Below are 15,310 nucleotides of genomic sequence, written 5' to 3'. Positions count from 1 at the left end.
TTAGTTAATCATACGTTGCACAATGGATGCAAATGAAAAGTGAAAATGTCAACACGATGCTGAGGGCCACATCCACAGGAGGAACCTTGTCCCAAATGAGCTTAATATGGTTGGCTGAATGTTGCACAGGTATAAAAGGCAAAAATGTCAACATGGAGTTGAGTATCTATTTCACATGGGGAACTTGGTCTTACAGGCACAAATGAAAAATTGCATACTCTCATGTAACGCTGAGGTTTACTATATAAAGGAAACCTGGTTCTCAGAAGGAATATCAATTACAAGTTTGTAATCATCAAAAAGGAAAAAATTGATGAATTATGACATTTTATAATTTTGATGATTTAAGAAACATGAAAAGGACCAGGTCCTTGATCAGGTCTCCTGGGCACTGTACGTTACATGACAGCTGTAAAGCTGTGACAAATTCGACAGGGGATTACCACGGCCCGACACGGTAGAAGCATGCTAAAAGCACAAGACCAGTGTAACGTCTCTATCTAGGTCACATGATCCTCACATGCTCTCATTTGAGTTCCTATTTAAACAATATGTTGGCATTGATTAACCCATCACTTGAAAACCTAGAAATCCAGATCTATACAAGTGCAGCCGTCATAGTTCTCTTGGTGCTTTCAAGAACAAAGCTAAGACAAGTTCAAGGACCAGATCTCAACAATGGAAGATGTTTTGAGCCCTAGAGTTGTCTAGTCTTTGTCTTTGTGATCTTTACATTATAAACCTACACTTCTTCAAGAAGGGTTTTGTAGGTGTTTTGTTTTTATCAAGCTTTTGTTGTAAACACTTGGCTAGAGTTAGTCATAGTGGTGTTAAGGTTCAGCTAGAGTTAGTTGGATCGGTTTGGTGCTCGACTAGAGTTGGCAAGGTGTCTTTGCAATAGAGTTATTGTAAGGGGAGGGATTAGTGGTCTAATTCCTAGGTTACAAAAGCTTGTAATCTGAAACATTGCTCAGTTTAGTAAAGTTGAAAATCCTACTGGGGTAGGTCGTGGTTTTTAATCCCTTGAATAAGGAGTTTTTCACGTAAATATCCTGCCTTATTTACTTTCTGTCTTTATCTATGAAAATAGTTCAGGGACCAGGTCCCTTTTGACTATTTTGGTGGACTTATAGGTTCTATCAGTTCATATAACTAAAATAACATTTGTAATGAACTAGAAAATCAGATTTTTCTTTTCTGACGCGTTCTAGGTCGAGCATTGTTGCAGTTGCCGAAGTAATCCTTTTTTTTTCCTTTCACAGTTGATATTTTTATATTAAAAAAGAAAAGACGTTAAATAGAAAAATAACAGTAACTCAGTGAGCACACCAATATACCATAGCAGAACCGTTGCAATAACAGTGTGAAAAATATTTACACATTAAGATCACTTTTATAGTTGTATTATAGGTAAAAGTTCTATTATAAACTTTAATAGGCAATCTTGTAAAACTGGTAACTACCTTGCTATATAGCGATATAAAAAACTTTATACTGTCAATTTACATAACTTAATTTTCTAGTTATCTGGTCTTTTCAGCTTCCTTTGCAGGATTCTGGGATTATCTGTTCTTGATCAGAGCAAGCTGGAAAAAGGGATACGTTCATTTTACAGGTGGTTAGCTTCATAATAAGCTCTAAAATCGTCTGATCTGAGCTTTGAAGAAACTCTTCATTCTCCTCATGAAATCGAATGTCTAGCTCCGTCTTTGGAGAGGCCATAAATTTCAAACAAGAGAGCATCATTGTCATCCTAAAACACTTTCCGTGTCATAATAAGAATCAATCGATGCAGAGGGATGATGCCGATGAAAAGAGCCATTATCTTGTTGAGTGTCATAATATCTACAAGAATCAACTGATGATCCAGAGGGATGAAGCCGATGAATAATAGAGCCATCTCGTTCAGAACCATAAAATGAATCCTCAATGAAAGGAGGCTTTGATGGAACAGGCACTTCTATTTTTTCTTGTGTAAGTAGTTTAATAATTGTTGTCATATCTGGACGCATAATAGGTGACTCTTGAGTACATAGCAGGGCAATTTGAACTACCCTTAATATTTCATCCACATCTTCTATCTCCATGCTCGGATCTATTATTCGAGATGCCCTTTTCTCCTTGAAATGTTTCCAAGCCTGCACGTTAAATTAACAAGATAATCTCAAACACAGAATTCTGTTGAACTTAGAAATATAACAAAAGAAATAAGGATTTCTTACACAATCAACGTAGTTTAACTTGTTATAGCAGGTTAGTTATCATTTTTATCATGCCATCAATTAGTATTATCATAGAGATTTACATGCATTTACCTTATAAATAACCAGATTGTGTAAATATTTTTTTACAACTCTAGAAGTAAATCCGACAGACAGTGTTGTGAGGGAAATTACAATGGTTACAAGGGTGTCTATAGTGTCATCATCTGGAAATTTGTTTATCTCTATCAAAACTTACTATTTCTAGGATAAGAACTCCAAAGCTATAAACATCCACTTTGTCTGTTAATTGTCCTTGAGCAAGGTACTCGGGAGCCATGTATCCGCTGCAGATATTGGGATTAGCACGGGTTAGGACAAAGTGAAGAATGGTAAGAGGTTAATCAAATTCAAGTTCTTCATTACATACAATGTGCCTGCAATGACAAGAGGTGCACTTCCTTTTTCCCTGATATTAAACCTGGCAAGCCCAACAACACAACAAATAACAATTACATCATGATTCCAAGCAAGTTGAAGTCGCATATATGAATTCTCATTGTCCATGTTGCTCCATTTAAGCTCGTCTTACTCCAATGTTATATAAGAAGACTCTTGACTCTTAGAAAGCAACGGACCTAAAGTAAATGCACTAACCTGGCAAGACCAAAATCTGCAATTTTGGGACGATATTTTGAGTCTAGTAAGATGTTACTAGGTTTGATGTCTCTATGAATGATTCTAACTTGGCAGTCGTTGTGAAGGTATTCCAAACCTTCAGCTGTCCCCTCGATTATCCTAAGCCTTTTCTTCCAATCCAATTCTTCCTTCTTCTTTGGATCTTTCTTCCATGTACACAGTCAAGAATATCAAGTAGGGTAATACATAACTTCTAGTTGCAAATAACTAAACATCGAGGAAGGAGGAGAAGAATTAAAGATCTTAAGAACAAAATACGTACCAAATAAGATAAGATCAAGGCTTTTATTTTCCAGATACTCATAGACAAGAAAGCTGTCATCATCAGTGAAACAACAACCAAGGAAGCGAACCAAATTCTGGTGTTGGGCTTCCCCAATAACATCTATCTCATTGGATATCTCTTCATTCCGAATTTTGGTAGTTAAAAACATCCGCTTGATAGCAAGTTCTCTACCATCTGGCAAAGTCCCCTACTTCAGAAATATTCTAGACTTATTTAGCATTGTCAAAGCAGAGAAGCAAAACAGGGGTGAGGAAAAGGAAAAAGAGTAAGAAAAGGAAGTAGTATGCTTTTATACTTTAAAGACTTCACCAAATCCACCTTGGCCAATCTTGCGTTCTTCACTGAAGTTGTCTGTGGATTTCTCTAGTGTTGAATATTTGAAATGCAGGCTCCTCTTCATAACTGATGACTCAAGATCCGATGAATTACCATTATGTTTCGTCTGATGTTTCACTCGTTTTTCATGTAGAGTTGTCCCCACAATATATCCAACCAGAATAGCGACTATGCATACACCAACAGCAACAAGAATAAATGCAAGGTACATGAAAATAGCTCCTGCAAAATGAATCCTTCTTAAATTAACCAATTGTGTAAAGATATTATATATTGTTAGTGTATATTAGTTTAATACTTTAGCAATACAGATGATTAAAATCCCATGAAATATTTTTTCAAGTGTAGAAATGAGATGTACAGCTGACCTTTAGTATTAAGTAAGAAATTAGATCCATCGCTAGATTCATACTCTGAGTAACGAAAATAGCAGCCGACGCTAAGGGAGCGTGCCTCAATGGATGGCAAACAATTAAGAACAGCTGTGCTTGCGTTTAATAGGCAATCAGCACATGATTTTTCGTCCAAAGTATTCCAGCAGTTAGCCATGCCATAAACTGATAAACCATGTGCATTCCTTCGTCCTTCCGCATAGCCACCATGAATTGGGGCCATGTTAACCACATCCTTAACGACTTTGGTTGTCAAATCCCTAAATTGATCATTCTTCAAATTCACTGCATCACTGCATCTCTTTATTCAAATTTTACCAAAAAAGACAACCATGAGGACCACAAACAAGCTAGCCATAGTAATTAATTAAATAAAAGTGCACTTCTCCTAAAAGCTTAATTTTAAGATGAGGGGCCATACACTTCAACATATATGGTATCAAAACAGGTACACTGTCACCCATTATCTAAAAGAATTTCCGCGTGCTTTTTTCATCAAAAAAGAATTAGGCCCTCTCGTGAAGCGGCGTGTTGAAGATATAATTAAGCAATAGAAGTATATTCTCTCCTAATTGCGATGGTCACATATTTTCATCAAGGATGGAGCTACTCTTACCTTCTATTATTACATTATAGTAAAAGACATTTAGGCTCGACTAATAAAATATATAGGGTTTTTTCCTTTACTAGTAAGAGGCAAAGATCATCAGCTTGAATCCCTTCGTTAGAAAATCATAATGTGTAAATAGGGAAAACTTAGTTCTGTATACATATACGTAAATTATTGAATCACTACAGCAGCAAAGGTTGCCAAAAAAGTTGTTTTAAGTTGCAGGTCTAAATAAATACCAATATTACATTCTTGCATTTTCTTTTGATCTCTTATTAAAATTCTTGACTCCGCCACTAATTTTGCTAATAGCATGTTATATTGAATTATGTCTTCAAGATGGGACTTTTACATTCTTACTTCTTATACTGGTAAGCAGAACACATAAATCCCATAGAAAGACGTAAGAAAATTACAAAGAAAAATTAAGGGGAAAGAGAAATTACTTTGACATCATGAGGAGAAGAAGATTCATAAAAAAAGCTATAATTCTCGAATCTCATGAAGCAACCATCGAAAAAAACACGACCACTACTATGAGGAAAACAACCAGGCAATTGTGTTTTAATGGTGGAAAAACAAATATCACAATCTTCCTTGGAAAGATCATCCATGCATTGAGCCAACACGTAAATTCTATTCGGAGACAACCCTTCTCCATAAATGGAAAATTTATTGGCTTTCATGTCAGATTCCATGGCTACGATTGCATTAGCGTAGTTTTCATTGAATTCTGAAACATTGTTTGCATGATCTATACCGCAGAATTTATAGACGAGCTCGATTCGGGGATTTGCGATAGCTGGAAGAATGAGAAAGCTGGAGAGGAGGATGATTAAGGACAAAACAACGACATTAGCCATAGAAACAATACCTTAATACGATGTTCAAGGTTGAGAACCTGAGAGATGAGGACAACAGAGGTGCTCATCTTGGCTTTTCATTTTTTCTTTTTCTTTCTAATTTCCTTCTTTTTTTCCAGGTGTAATGTAAGTTTCATAAAATAAAAAATAAATAAATAATATTTCTTTAAATATTTTCGGGAAAATGTATGTTTTTAGTTCCTCAAACATTGACAGATTTTGATTTCGATCCTTGTAATATTTAACTAAACAAATTTAACCTTTATTTAGTTAAAATATGGTTTTTGATCCATCAGCCTGTGAATTTTGAGATCTTTAATGAATTATTAATCATTATATTATTTAATTAGTATCTAGTATTACATTTGTTTATACGGTTACTCTATATTTGAGGAGGGTGATATAATTATAAAAGTACTTTAAATATAACATGTCCTCCTATTATATGTAATGGAACCGAAAACACATATTTTACTTAATTAAAAATTAAAAATACTTAGTCATGTGTATCACAAGAACTTCAATTAGAATTCTAAGGGACCAAAAGTGCTATTATCTCAATATTGCTGTATTGATATCTTAACAACGAATAAATTCAATTTCTATGCGTTATTTGTTGTGATAATTGAAAATGAACTAACCAGAAATTCCCTTTTATGTGTCAAGATCTTTTGGATGCAGCTTACTATTTTGTCTAATTTTACTTGATGTATAGGTTTAAAATTTGCTCTGCCTTATACTTTTAAATGATTTGCCGATATCTATGGAGCATAGAATAGTTAGCAACCTACATATGAAACCTTAATGTAAAGTTGATTCAATATGATTATTTTGCTGCTGGTATATATACATCCAGAGCACATGGGATGGGCCTTTAATTTTTTAATGCCTTGACTGACGTACTATTCATGGGTACTCTTTCAGTTCCTCAATAATTTTCTCCCAGTTGACATTTTGAGTTTTTTGGAGATGAAACAACTTATCTATGCGTTACATAGCTTTATCCAAAGTGATCTTAATAACCAATGTTGTGATTTGTCGTGGTGTGTGCATGCTATGAATAAATTAGAATTCTCGCTGTTTAATCATGTAGAAAAACCAATCCGAGAGCAAAGGCAAATGTGATGAAATCGGCTGAAAGCCTGAAACTTCTATTCCAAGATCAAGTCAGAAATTACTATTCATCTAGTAGAATGACTAGATCTCGACGAGCACTGAGATTGTTTGAAAAAAAAAATGATTCTTTGTAGGAGATTGAAAAATCTGCCTTATAGATTCCATGAAATCGCCGACCTTTTGTTGACGGGAAAGTCATTTAGATAGAGATCAGTATGTTCTAAAGTCTTGTTGTGGCCGCTCCCCAGCAAGTTAGCTATTTAGTATACTTTCTAATTCTATATCGCTCGGGTATTTCAAAAATCAGATGTGTGTCGGATCCTCTAAAATTATTCATTTTTGGAGGATTCAGGTAACATATAGCTTTTGTATATTTAGTCATTACCCGATAGAGAGATTCATTTGGAAGTTCTTGCCACAAGACTTTCCTGATTTGATCCTAGCTTAAGCTATAGTCATTCTTTTGTAAGAGATGATAAATCATCATTATAAAAATAAAAGTTCAAATTAGCTATGAATTTCGTCGATAAATTGTCCGTGATTAACAAAACTTTTTGATTATCCGTCGCTAAATAGAATTAGTAATTAATTTTTTGTTTTAACTGCAAAATTTATCAAGTTGATATTTCCTACTTTTTAAGTAGTGTGTACAATCTCCTGATTGTGACACTTGTAAGTACAATACATCTTTTTTGTGTGAAATGAACAAGATTTGAGTTGTCGCGTGTGCTATTTACCGAGGGCGTACTTGTAACGACCTATTTGGTCATTTTATGTATTTTACCTCTTTTATCCTTGTTGACCCTTTCTTCGGATTCATTAGAGTGATTTCGAATCGTGGGGATGGGTAGCGCAGTTCCCAAGGTGAACGAGATTGGTTTGAGGAGTTTGGAAGCCCTTAAGTTGAATAAGCGAAAAAGTATTGACCCATAGTTGACTTTTGGGTATTTGTGTTCTTTTGTGAGTTTCGTCGGTTCCATTAGGCTCGGGTGGTTGATTATCACTTGTGAGGGTGGTTGGTTTGGTTACCGAAGCACTCGGGAGTGTTTTGGGCTATTGGATGGGAACCTTGTTTTTGGGGTTTCGGGGGTTGACCGGGTCAAGATGACCTCTTTTTGAAATTTCGAGTGCGCGGGTGAGTTCGTAGCGTATTTTATGACGGATTGACATATTTGGTTTGTGTCCGGGGGGTTCCGGGGTGGTTTCGGGTGTCGGTTCCAAGTTTGAGAAATCAATTGTTGAGTTTGTTCTTCAGGTTTGCGGGGCTAGGCCACATCCGCGAAGAGTACTATTGCAGAGGGGTCACGTTTGCGATGGGCCCGGGTCAGGGCGACCCTACCCGTTCGCGATGGGCTATCGCGTTCGCATAGGGTAAATTCTGCCTGGACAGAATAAATCCCCATTTCGTATTTCATTGTTCATATTTAGATTTTTGGAGCTTGGGAGCTCAAATTTGGGTGTTTTTAGGGGCGTTCTTCAATATTGGGTAAGATTCTAACACTTCTTTTTACCATTCTACCTTCGATTATTACGGGTTTTCATCATAGAAATCATGATTTGAACTTAGAAAATTGTAGTTTTTCATGGAAATGGGTTTTCAAGTAAATTATCAAATTGAAGGTCGAATGATGTCTGGATTTCAAAGATTTTTGAGATTCTTACTAACTAGACTATGGGTAACATTATTTTATACTTAAATTATAATTTTGCCCTTAGGGCTCGGGTTTGGTAATTTGGGTCCAGTTTTTGGTTTCAACTAAAGCATAGCAATATGGGTATTGATAGGTTCGTAGTGTAGACAACCAATTTGATCTTGTTAAGTGCAATATGGCAATAAATGACCCTTTTACCCTTTTGGATCTTCGGGTTTTTTTTATTTGGGCTTTAGGGTGGATTTTTTGGACCCGAATCCTTTTATTTCATATTGAGTAACCCTAGATTCATATTTTAATATAAAAATTTATGCTTGTTAGACTTCAACTATTTAGAAGCACTTCAGAAGGGTAAAGCTTTGGCGTTTGGGTTTGTGGCACCCGCTCGGCATTGAGGTAGGTTATAGCTTACCTTTGTTAAACTTTGATTAGCGATTTGCATGTGTTGCGTAGTATTGACGGGGGAAATCATGATAGGCCTTCGGGCACGGTGTGGAGTGGTGATCCAATTAGGTTGGTATGATTTCTGATTATGTGGGCTTGTCGCCGTTAATTTCGTAATTATTGACATGCGGTGTACTTGATTTCGTAATTGTGGTGTTGTGGGATATGCTAGATGTATTGTAGTATTAAAATTGAATATTTGATACGTTTCCATGATGGTTTAATAATTCATGCAAGAATTGAATTGGCTTATGGTGCTTTGTAATCTCCATATCATATTCATTGGCATTGATTGCATTCGATTCCTCAATTTTGCATTCATACGTTCACTCATTTTGATGAAAGAGTTGTGGAAACGGTTGATGCGAAAGTTATGGAAAACGTTTTGAAAAGAAAGAAAGAAAGATGAAAGTTATATTGTTAGTGCTATCGTCACGGTATGTGCGAACATATAGTGGCGAGAGTCATATACGGGCTTTGATAACGAGTGACTAGTACATTTAAAGGTATATTGTTATTGCTATCGATCCGAGGCATGTGCGGACGTATAGTCGTAGAGTAACCTATGGGCTTTGTGCGGAGTGACTAGTACATAGACGCTGCGGGTCCCCCATAGGTCATGACTATTGAGAAGTCGATATTTACGTCCTTATCATGTGTGTACAGGTTTGGGTTATTGTCCATCACATTGCATGACATTTCATCTCATTGCATTGCATGCCTTATTATCACATCATACATTGTTCCATTTGATTCGTTGATTTGCACTCATGTTGTGGCTTACTTGAGGATTTAGTGAGGATTTGGCAGACTTGTGGTATATAAGCTTAAACTTAGGCTATGACTTGGTTTTGTGATGTTTTGTAACTTTTGTTGGTTATTGTGTGACTATATGTTGACTTGTTGATTCTGTGTTTTCTTATGCGTGAACTAATCTTGGTCGGATGATGATACTTTTCAGTACTAGTGTTGTACTGATACTACTCTTGTTGTACTCTTTCTTTGAGTGCAGAGTTTGTTACAGGATCCGCGTCTCAGCCTCGTGGGTGACCCCGATACCTATTGTTAGGAGATTCCAGGGTGAGCACTGCTAGATTCGTAGCTCGGAACCCATTCCTTGCTTATCTGTCTATTTGATTCCACAAATAGATTCTTTTTATGTATTTTAAGACTTAGTAATCTTTAGACTTTCTTTTAATGATTAGTGACTCTTGGACTATGGCTCAGACCAGATTTTTGGGGTGGTTGTTATATTCCGCACTTTATTTTAGTATTTTTATATATCGAGACTGCTTAGTAATCATTTTCCTATTCCGCATGATTTCTGTTGAATAAATTACGTAAGGTAAGGGTTCGCCCACCGAGGGGGGATGGCGTGGGTTCCCTCACGATTCACGAATTGGGTCGTGACAAGTTGGTATCAGAGCCTTTAGGTTATCCGGTCTTAAAGTACAAGAGAATGTCTAGTAGATTCTCGCGGATCGGTCCGAAAAGTTTCGTACTTATTTGTGAGAGGCTATAAGACATTTATGAAACTTCTATCTGTTTCACTTCTTTCATGCTACTTTATTCGAATTGGTATCTGGTTAGTCCAGATTGGTATCTGACTTTACCTTCTATTCTCTCACTGATGGTGAGAACACGTTCTTAAATTCGTAAATAAACGGGTGATATGCGTGACGTGGTATGGTGCGAGATGTGTCATCCTGATTCGGATGCGTGATCAAGTTCTGTTTCCAGATATGGCTTGAAGATTCAATTGTGTGGGATTGTGGCTAAGACTATTTTATTGTGGGGGCTTTCTTGAGAAATGGGAGAGATAGTACAGAGGACACATGATTTCCATGTTTTCAGCGTTAGGTTGCTCAGAAGTCGCAGAAGTTCAATTAATGTTTTGCTCGAGGTGTGATTGGTTTGGGAAAGTTTCAATATCGCCAGAGTTTATTATGATAGTTGTGTGACATGAGTGTACCAATGGAAAGTCAATGATTCAGCCGTAGCAGAGTAGAGATGTCGATTATTGAAAACGAGTGTTAGTTTAGTAAGGATCATCGGATTTGGCAAAAGGATACTGACTGTGTGTAATGAGGAAGAAAAGTTGAGACTAAGGACGTGAGGGGCGACTTGTGTGTTAAGGTGTGGGAAGTAAGATTTCTTGAGGTGTGATGGTAAGAGTACTTCATTATCCTATGGGACGGAGGCGTAAGGAAGAGAATTTGGATGGATCAATCTCCGCTATATGAAGGGAACGATTGGTATTTCGCGTACTCGTCAGGATAAGGTTGCCAGATATGCCAGGGTGAATGTCGTATAAGGTTATAAAATGTTAACTTGGGCTTCGTTATGACAGAATTGTAGTGGTGGTGTAGTAACTAGTGGTTTGAGGGTTCCTTTAGGAAATGACTATCTGTTCTAGGTCTGGTAGCAATGTTATCTATGACAATTGAAATTTAAGAGAATAAATAGCGATGATTTTTTAATAAAAGGTGTGTTCGTATGGTCGTGGTATTTCGAGGTTAGAGATAAAAAAGGGAACCGATTAAACCAAGAGCTTGTGATTTGAGAATTATGTTACGGTTTTTCAATGAAGAGTGGGTTTAAGGGTTCATAGATAGATTGGTAGGTCGATTAAGTTATAGGCTAATGGGGATAACTCGAGCGGGGGACAGGGGTAGAGTTTTTATTTCTAAGGAATTACTGGGTGCTGCATCTAGTCCTGGATAAGATTTGTGGGCATGTTATATAAAGGCTAATATGTGAAGAGATCTACAATTACTGGTGTCGTGACTTGTGGAGTTGATCGAATAAGAGGAAAAATCACATTATCGTTAGAGGTGTTCGGGTTCAGCAGGGTAAGGCCAGAAGTGAGTCTTCGCGGGTAAGCATCGATCAAGGACACTTATGGGAGGATTGGTGGTAAGGGACATTTTAAGTGGTAGATTGATGATGGTTTTGAGCTAATTCAGGTTGTGGCTTTTCCATGCAATTAAATTAAGGATCGGCGATGCGGTTGATGCGAAAGGCGAGTTCAACCTGCATTTGCCCGGAATCGATGTAGGGTTCGTAATCTCTTGAACCAAGTTAAAAGAAGGGTTCTCCCGTTAACAGATTTTGGCAAGGGTACTTCGGCGAAGTTATATGAGGACGTTAGTAGGATTTTATGTATGGTAATTAAGGATTTTGAATTAGTTCACTGATGGTTTGAGGTATTGCATCAACAATGATGGATTCTTATTTGGATAACCAGAGTTGGTTGGTATTTTCTAGCGGAGAGGCCATATGAAGGTTTGTATATGTGGTGCGACGGGTTAGAGAAAAAATCAGTTTTGAAGTCGAATGAGATAAGGGAACTCTCAGTTGTTCGAGCATGTGGCACACTACTATCTCCAAGATTGACTCAGCGGATTTGCAAGACTTATGATATTGCTGACACTGCGAGTGGGTTTGAGCGACGTTCGGTCGGTGGCGGTGATTATGACTTTGAAATGGAATATGGGAAGTGAGAAGTTAAGGTAAGGCATAGGTAATCTTGAATTGGAGGAAGAAAGGTACATCTGTAGAAAAGGAAAGGTTTCGAGCTTATATCAACTTGACTATTTGAATCAGGGATGGGTTATGGCTACCTTATATTATAGCTTTTAGATAGGGTGAAAAAATGATAAGTATGAGTGAGGAAGGGAGTCTGTGATAGTTGACTTGAAATTATGACAAGTGCTATAGAACTTTAGGATAAGTGACGGTAGGGATGCATATTTTTAGATTCTGAGCGTGGTGAGTTTGACGGTGAGTTGTATTGTATCGGGATAGGTAATCTCGCGACATTTTTAAATAAGGTCTAGAAGTATGTTGAAAAGAATCTTGAGAATCGCTTAGTTTGAGGTTAAGGCTACATTTCGAAGATAGGACGTATTCGTCGTAGTGAATTAAGTAAACCGGATACGACTTCGTTAAGGATAGAGAACAACGAGAATCTAAGGAGAGACTCGGGTTGCAATAGCTCACCCAAACGTCTTTGACGAATGCCTCGAAACGGTCGTGAGACTCCGAACATCACCCGAAAATAATTCTACACTCCGTAAGGAGTGTAGCAAGAGTAGTATGAGCACAACACTAGGCTCGTAGGTATCATAGGCCGACAATGGTTAGTTCACGCATATAAACAAGAAGCAACTAACAAGTAAAAAGTAATCAAACACAACACACATCTAGCACGAGAAAGTCTTGCATTAACGATAGTCACAGGATCTCAATATCTCGGATTATAAGCCTAGGAGAATTCTATAAACCTCGATTCCATCCAACCTTTAAAATAAATACTCACAAACAACAACTCGGTAATTCACAAATCAAGAATCAATCGCAGAACGTGCCGCAATGACATAATGACCATTCAAATGGAGTGCTATGCAATGCAATGTCGTGCTATGCAAATGTTATGCAATGCGAGTCACCTCTCACACTCCACTCCCGTACACACATGCTATGGCAATGCCTCATAGTCATGACCCATGGGGGACCCGCGAAGTCCATGTACCACTCGCTCCGAATATAACCTCGGATCACGAGCACACTCTCACGATCCCGCAAAGACCCTCGGGCATCGGACACTCTATCGTTCCGCAAGAAGAAACCTCGGGCAACAAACACTCACAATCTCCGCATCGCAAAACAGAAAACCTCTCTCTCTCACTCTCAATCTCCGGCAAAAACCTCGAGTCTCTCAATCACTCTCTCTCACCATTATAACAACATAAGAGTAATATGAAAGCATGTCATGCATGATATCGGTCTCAATTATATCACCAATATGCAATAAACAAGTACAAGTCATATTATTGCCCACGGCTCAATCATCAATATTACCAATTCCTTTCATATCCGAGGGAGCTAGTATGTGATAAAGATACAACTAGGTGATAATTACATCACATAGCACATAGAATATGGGATGCATGCCTCGCGTGGAATCAACCTCAATAATCACCGCAATCATAGGTTCCATAGATTCATACTAGGAATTGCAATTCAATATTCAATTCTCAGTAATAACCTTCCTTTTCCATATGACCAAAATAACAAGAGAGAGAGAATTATATCAAATACATGAAATCACAATACAATGACAAATTCGCATAACAATATCGTAATAATGGCGACAAGCCCCCAAGCATACATAACGGCCGGCAATACCAACCTAGATGGAATTTACCTCCACACCATGCCCGAAGGCCTATCATGCTTTCCCCGTCAATCACTACTATTTACATACGTTTCGCTAACCGGAGTCTAGACATAAAGTAAACCGTAACCTACCTCAATGCCGAACAGGTGTCACGAACTTTCACGCCAAAGCTTTTTCCTTCTGAAGTGCTTCCGAACGGACAAGGTCTTTAGTGCTTATTTGTCACACAATATGGGTACGCTGCCCAATAATACTTCAACCTATATTAAGACGCCAACAACTATGGTTAAGCTACGGGGAGATTCAAACGTATTCTAACGTTAGTAACTCCTTTCTAGATGTTTAGGCGACGTTTTCTCTTGTATCTAAACCAACTACATACAACCAATCCAACATCAATAATTATGTGTTCAATTACTATATCGAGGCTATTCAAGACAAGACTCGAGAACACTCCGAACACCGTACAATATTCCAAATAGTCCACAAACAATTACAACTTCAACTTTAACCATTTAATTCCTTCATTCTTATCACATAGTCCATGACAACAACAACCAAAATATCAATTAAAATTAACCCATCCTTTCTAGCTTAAAACAGCCCATACACGGTTCAAGCAATTAATTCCACACCCGCTAATTCATACAAAGACTAACCATTTCTATAACATGTTAGGGATAATTAAATTTAACTATCTAATTCTTTCATTCTTCTACTATATAATCTATGATAACGACATCCGTAATACAATTTAAAATTAATTCACCATCCTTACTCCACAAAATCCTACTACACGGCTCAACATGAATTCGAATATCAACATACATAATCTTTCATTTTCAACATACATTTATTAAACTATACAAACTTAGAATCCTTCAAAACGTGTAAAAAAAATATCAAATCATACCTTGACAAGTTTGGCTCCCTAATATTGCTAATCCTTTGAATGTTCAAAGCACCTCAACACTTTAATTCTCCCTTCTCCAAGCTCACTCTCCGCTGAAAATTTCCATAGCCGATAGATCTGACCCTTAGTTTTTATTACCTTACAAAAGAATGCTACCATATGGAAAATAGTTGCTGCTCCTACAAATAATTCCTGGGTGCTACGCTACACACAAAAAAATATCACGTTGCTATCTCCATTTGCCTCCATCCAAGACTTTATGTCAATTTAATAGTAAATTTTCTATCCAAAGTGGAATACACTGTTCATAAGTATGTATTGCTACTGAAGCATCCTACTCCTTTTTAAAATAATATGACTACTTTAGTTAGATAAGGAATTTGGATTCCATATAATGGAATGTGGGCCCCCTAAAAGGATTTCACCTAATAAAACCCCTAAAACTCCCAAGAGGCACCTATAACTTATGATACTTAGTCATTCTTTGCAGCTATACGTGGATTGATGTCCATACCAACAATTATCCACTAATTAATCTTCTGATCTCCCACTAGAATCAATATTTAATCCCTACTCACATAATTAATTATGGGCTTGTCCTATTACTCCCCAACTA

The 15,310-nt window shown here is 37.2% G+C and overlaps 1 protein-coding gene across 2 annotated transcripts; it reads right to left on the bottom strand.

Annotated features, from left to right (window-relative positions):
• Nucleotides 1-1,335: 1,335 nt before the first annotated feature.
• LOC132037925 (cysteine-rich receptor-like protein kinase 46) lies at nucleotides 1,336-5,584 on the bottom strand. 2 transcript variants are annotated; one of them, XM_059428584.1, is made up of 8 exons: nucleotides 4,971-5,584; nucleotides 3,891-4,215; nucleotides 3,482-3,744; nucleotides 3,163-3,373; nucleotides 2,859-3,042; nucleotides 2,632-2,682; nucleotides 2,397-2,548; nucleotides 1,336-2,138 (listed from the first exon to the last, which is right to left on the bottom strand). In XM_059428584.1, exons 1-7 carry the CDS (start codon nucleotides 5,385-5,387, stop codon nucleotides 2,425-2,427), a joined length of 1,575 nt encoding a protein of 524 aa, XP_059284567.1. In that variant the 5' UTR covers nucleotides 5,388-5,584; the 3' UTR covers nucleotides 1,336-2,138; nucleotides 2,397-2,424. The 2 variants fall into 2 exon arrangements, with proteins under 2 accessions (XP_059284567.1, XP_059284574.1); XM_059428591.1 differs by lacking the exons at nucleotides 1,336-2,138; nucleotides 2,397-2,548; nucleotides 2,632-2,682 and having other exon boundaries at nucleotides 2,866-3,046.
• Nucleotides 5,585-15,310: the final 9,726 nt, after the last annotated feature.

This window comes from Lycium ferocissimum, chromosome 2, assembly GCF_029784015.1.
Source record: "Lycium ferocissimum isolate CSIRO_LF1 chromosome 2, AGI_CSIRO_Lferr_CH_V1, whole genome shotgun sequence".
Taxonomy (NCBI): domain Eukaryota; kingdom Viridiplantae; phylum Streptophyta; class Magnoliopsida; order Solanales; family Solanaceae; genus Lycium; species Lycium ferocissimum.
The sequence above is the reverse complement of the archived record's forward strand: the minus strand, read 5'-3'. Positions and strand labels throughout refer to the sequence as shown.

What these genes read in the sequence shown, in the direction of transcription:
- LOC132037925 (XM_059428584.1), bottom strand. Translation starts at nt 5,387, where the DNA reads ATGGCTAATGTCGTTGTTTTGTCCTTAATCATCCTCCTCTCCAGCTTT. An exon ending in GATTTGGTGAAGTCTTTAAA is followed by an intron (nt 3,374 to 3,481) that starts GTATAAAAGCAT and finishes TTTCTGAAGTAG; the next exon opens with GGGACTTTGCCAGATGGTAG. An exon ending in CTTGTCATTGCAGGCACATT is followed by an intron (nt 2,549 to 2,631) that starts GTATGTAATGAA and finishes CAATATCTGCAG; the next exon opens with CGGATACATGGCTCCCGAGT.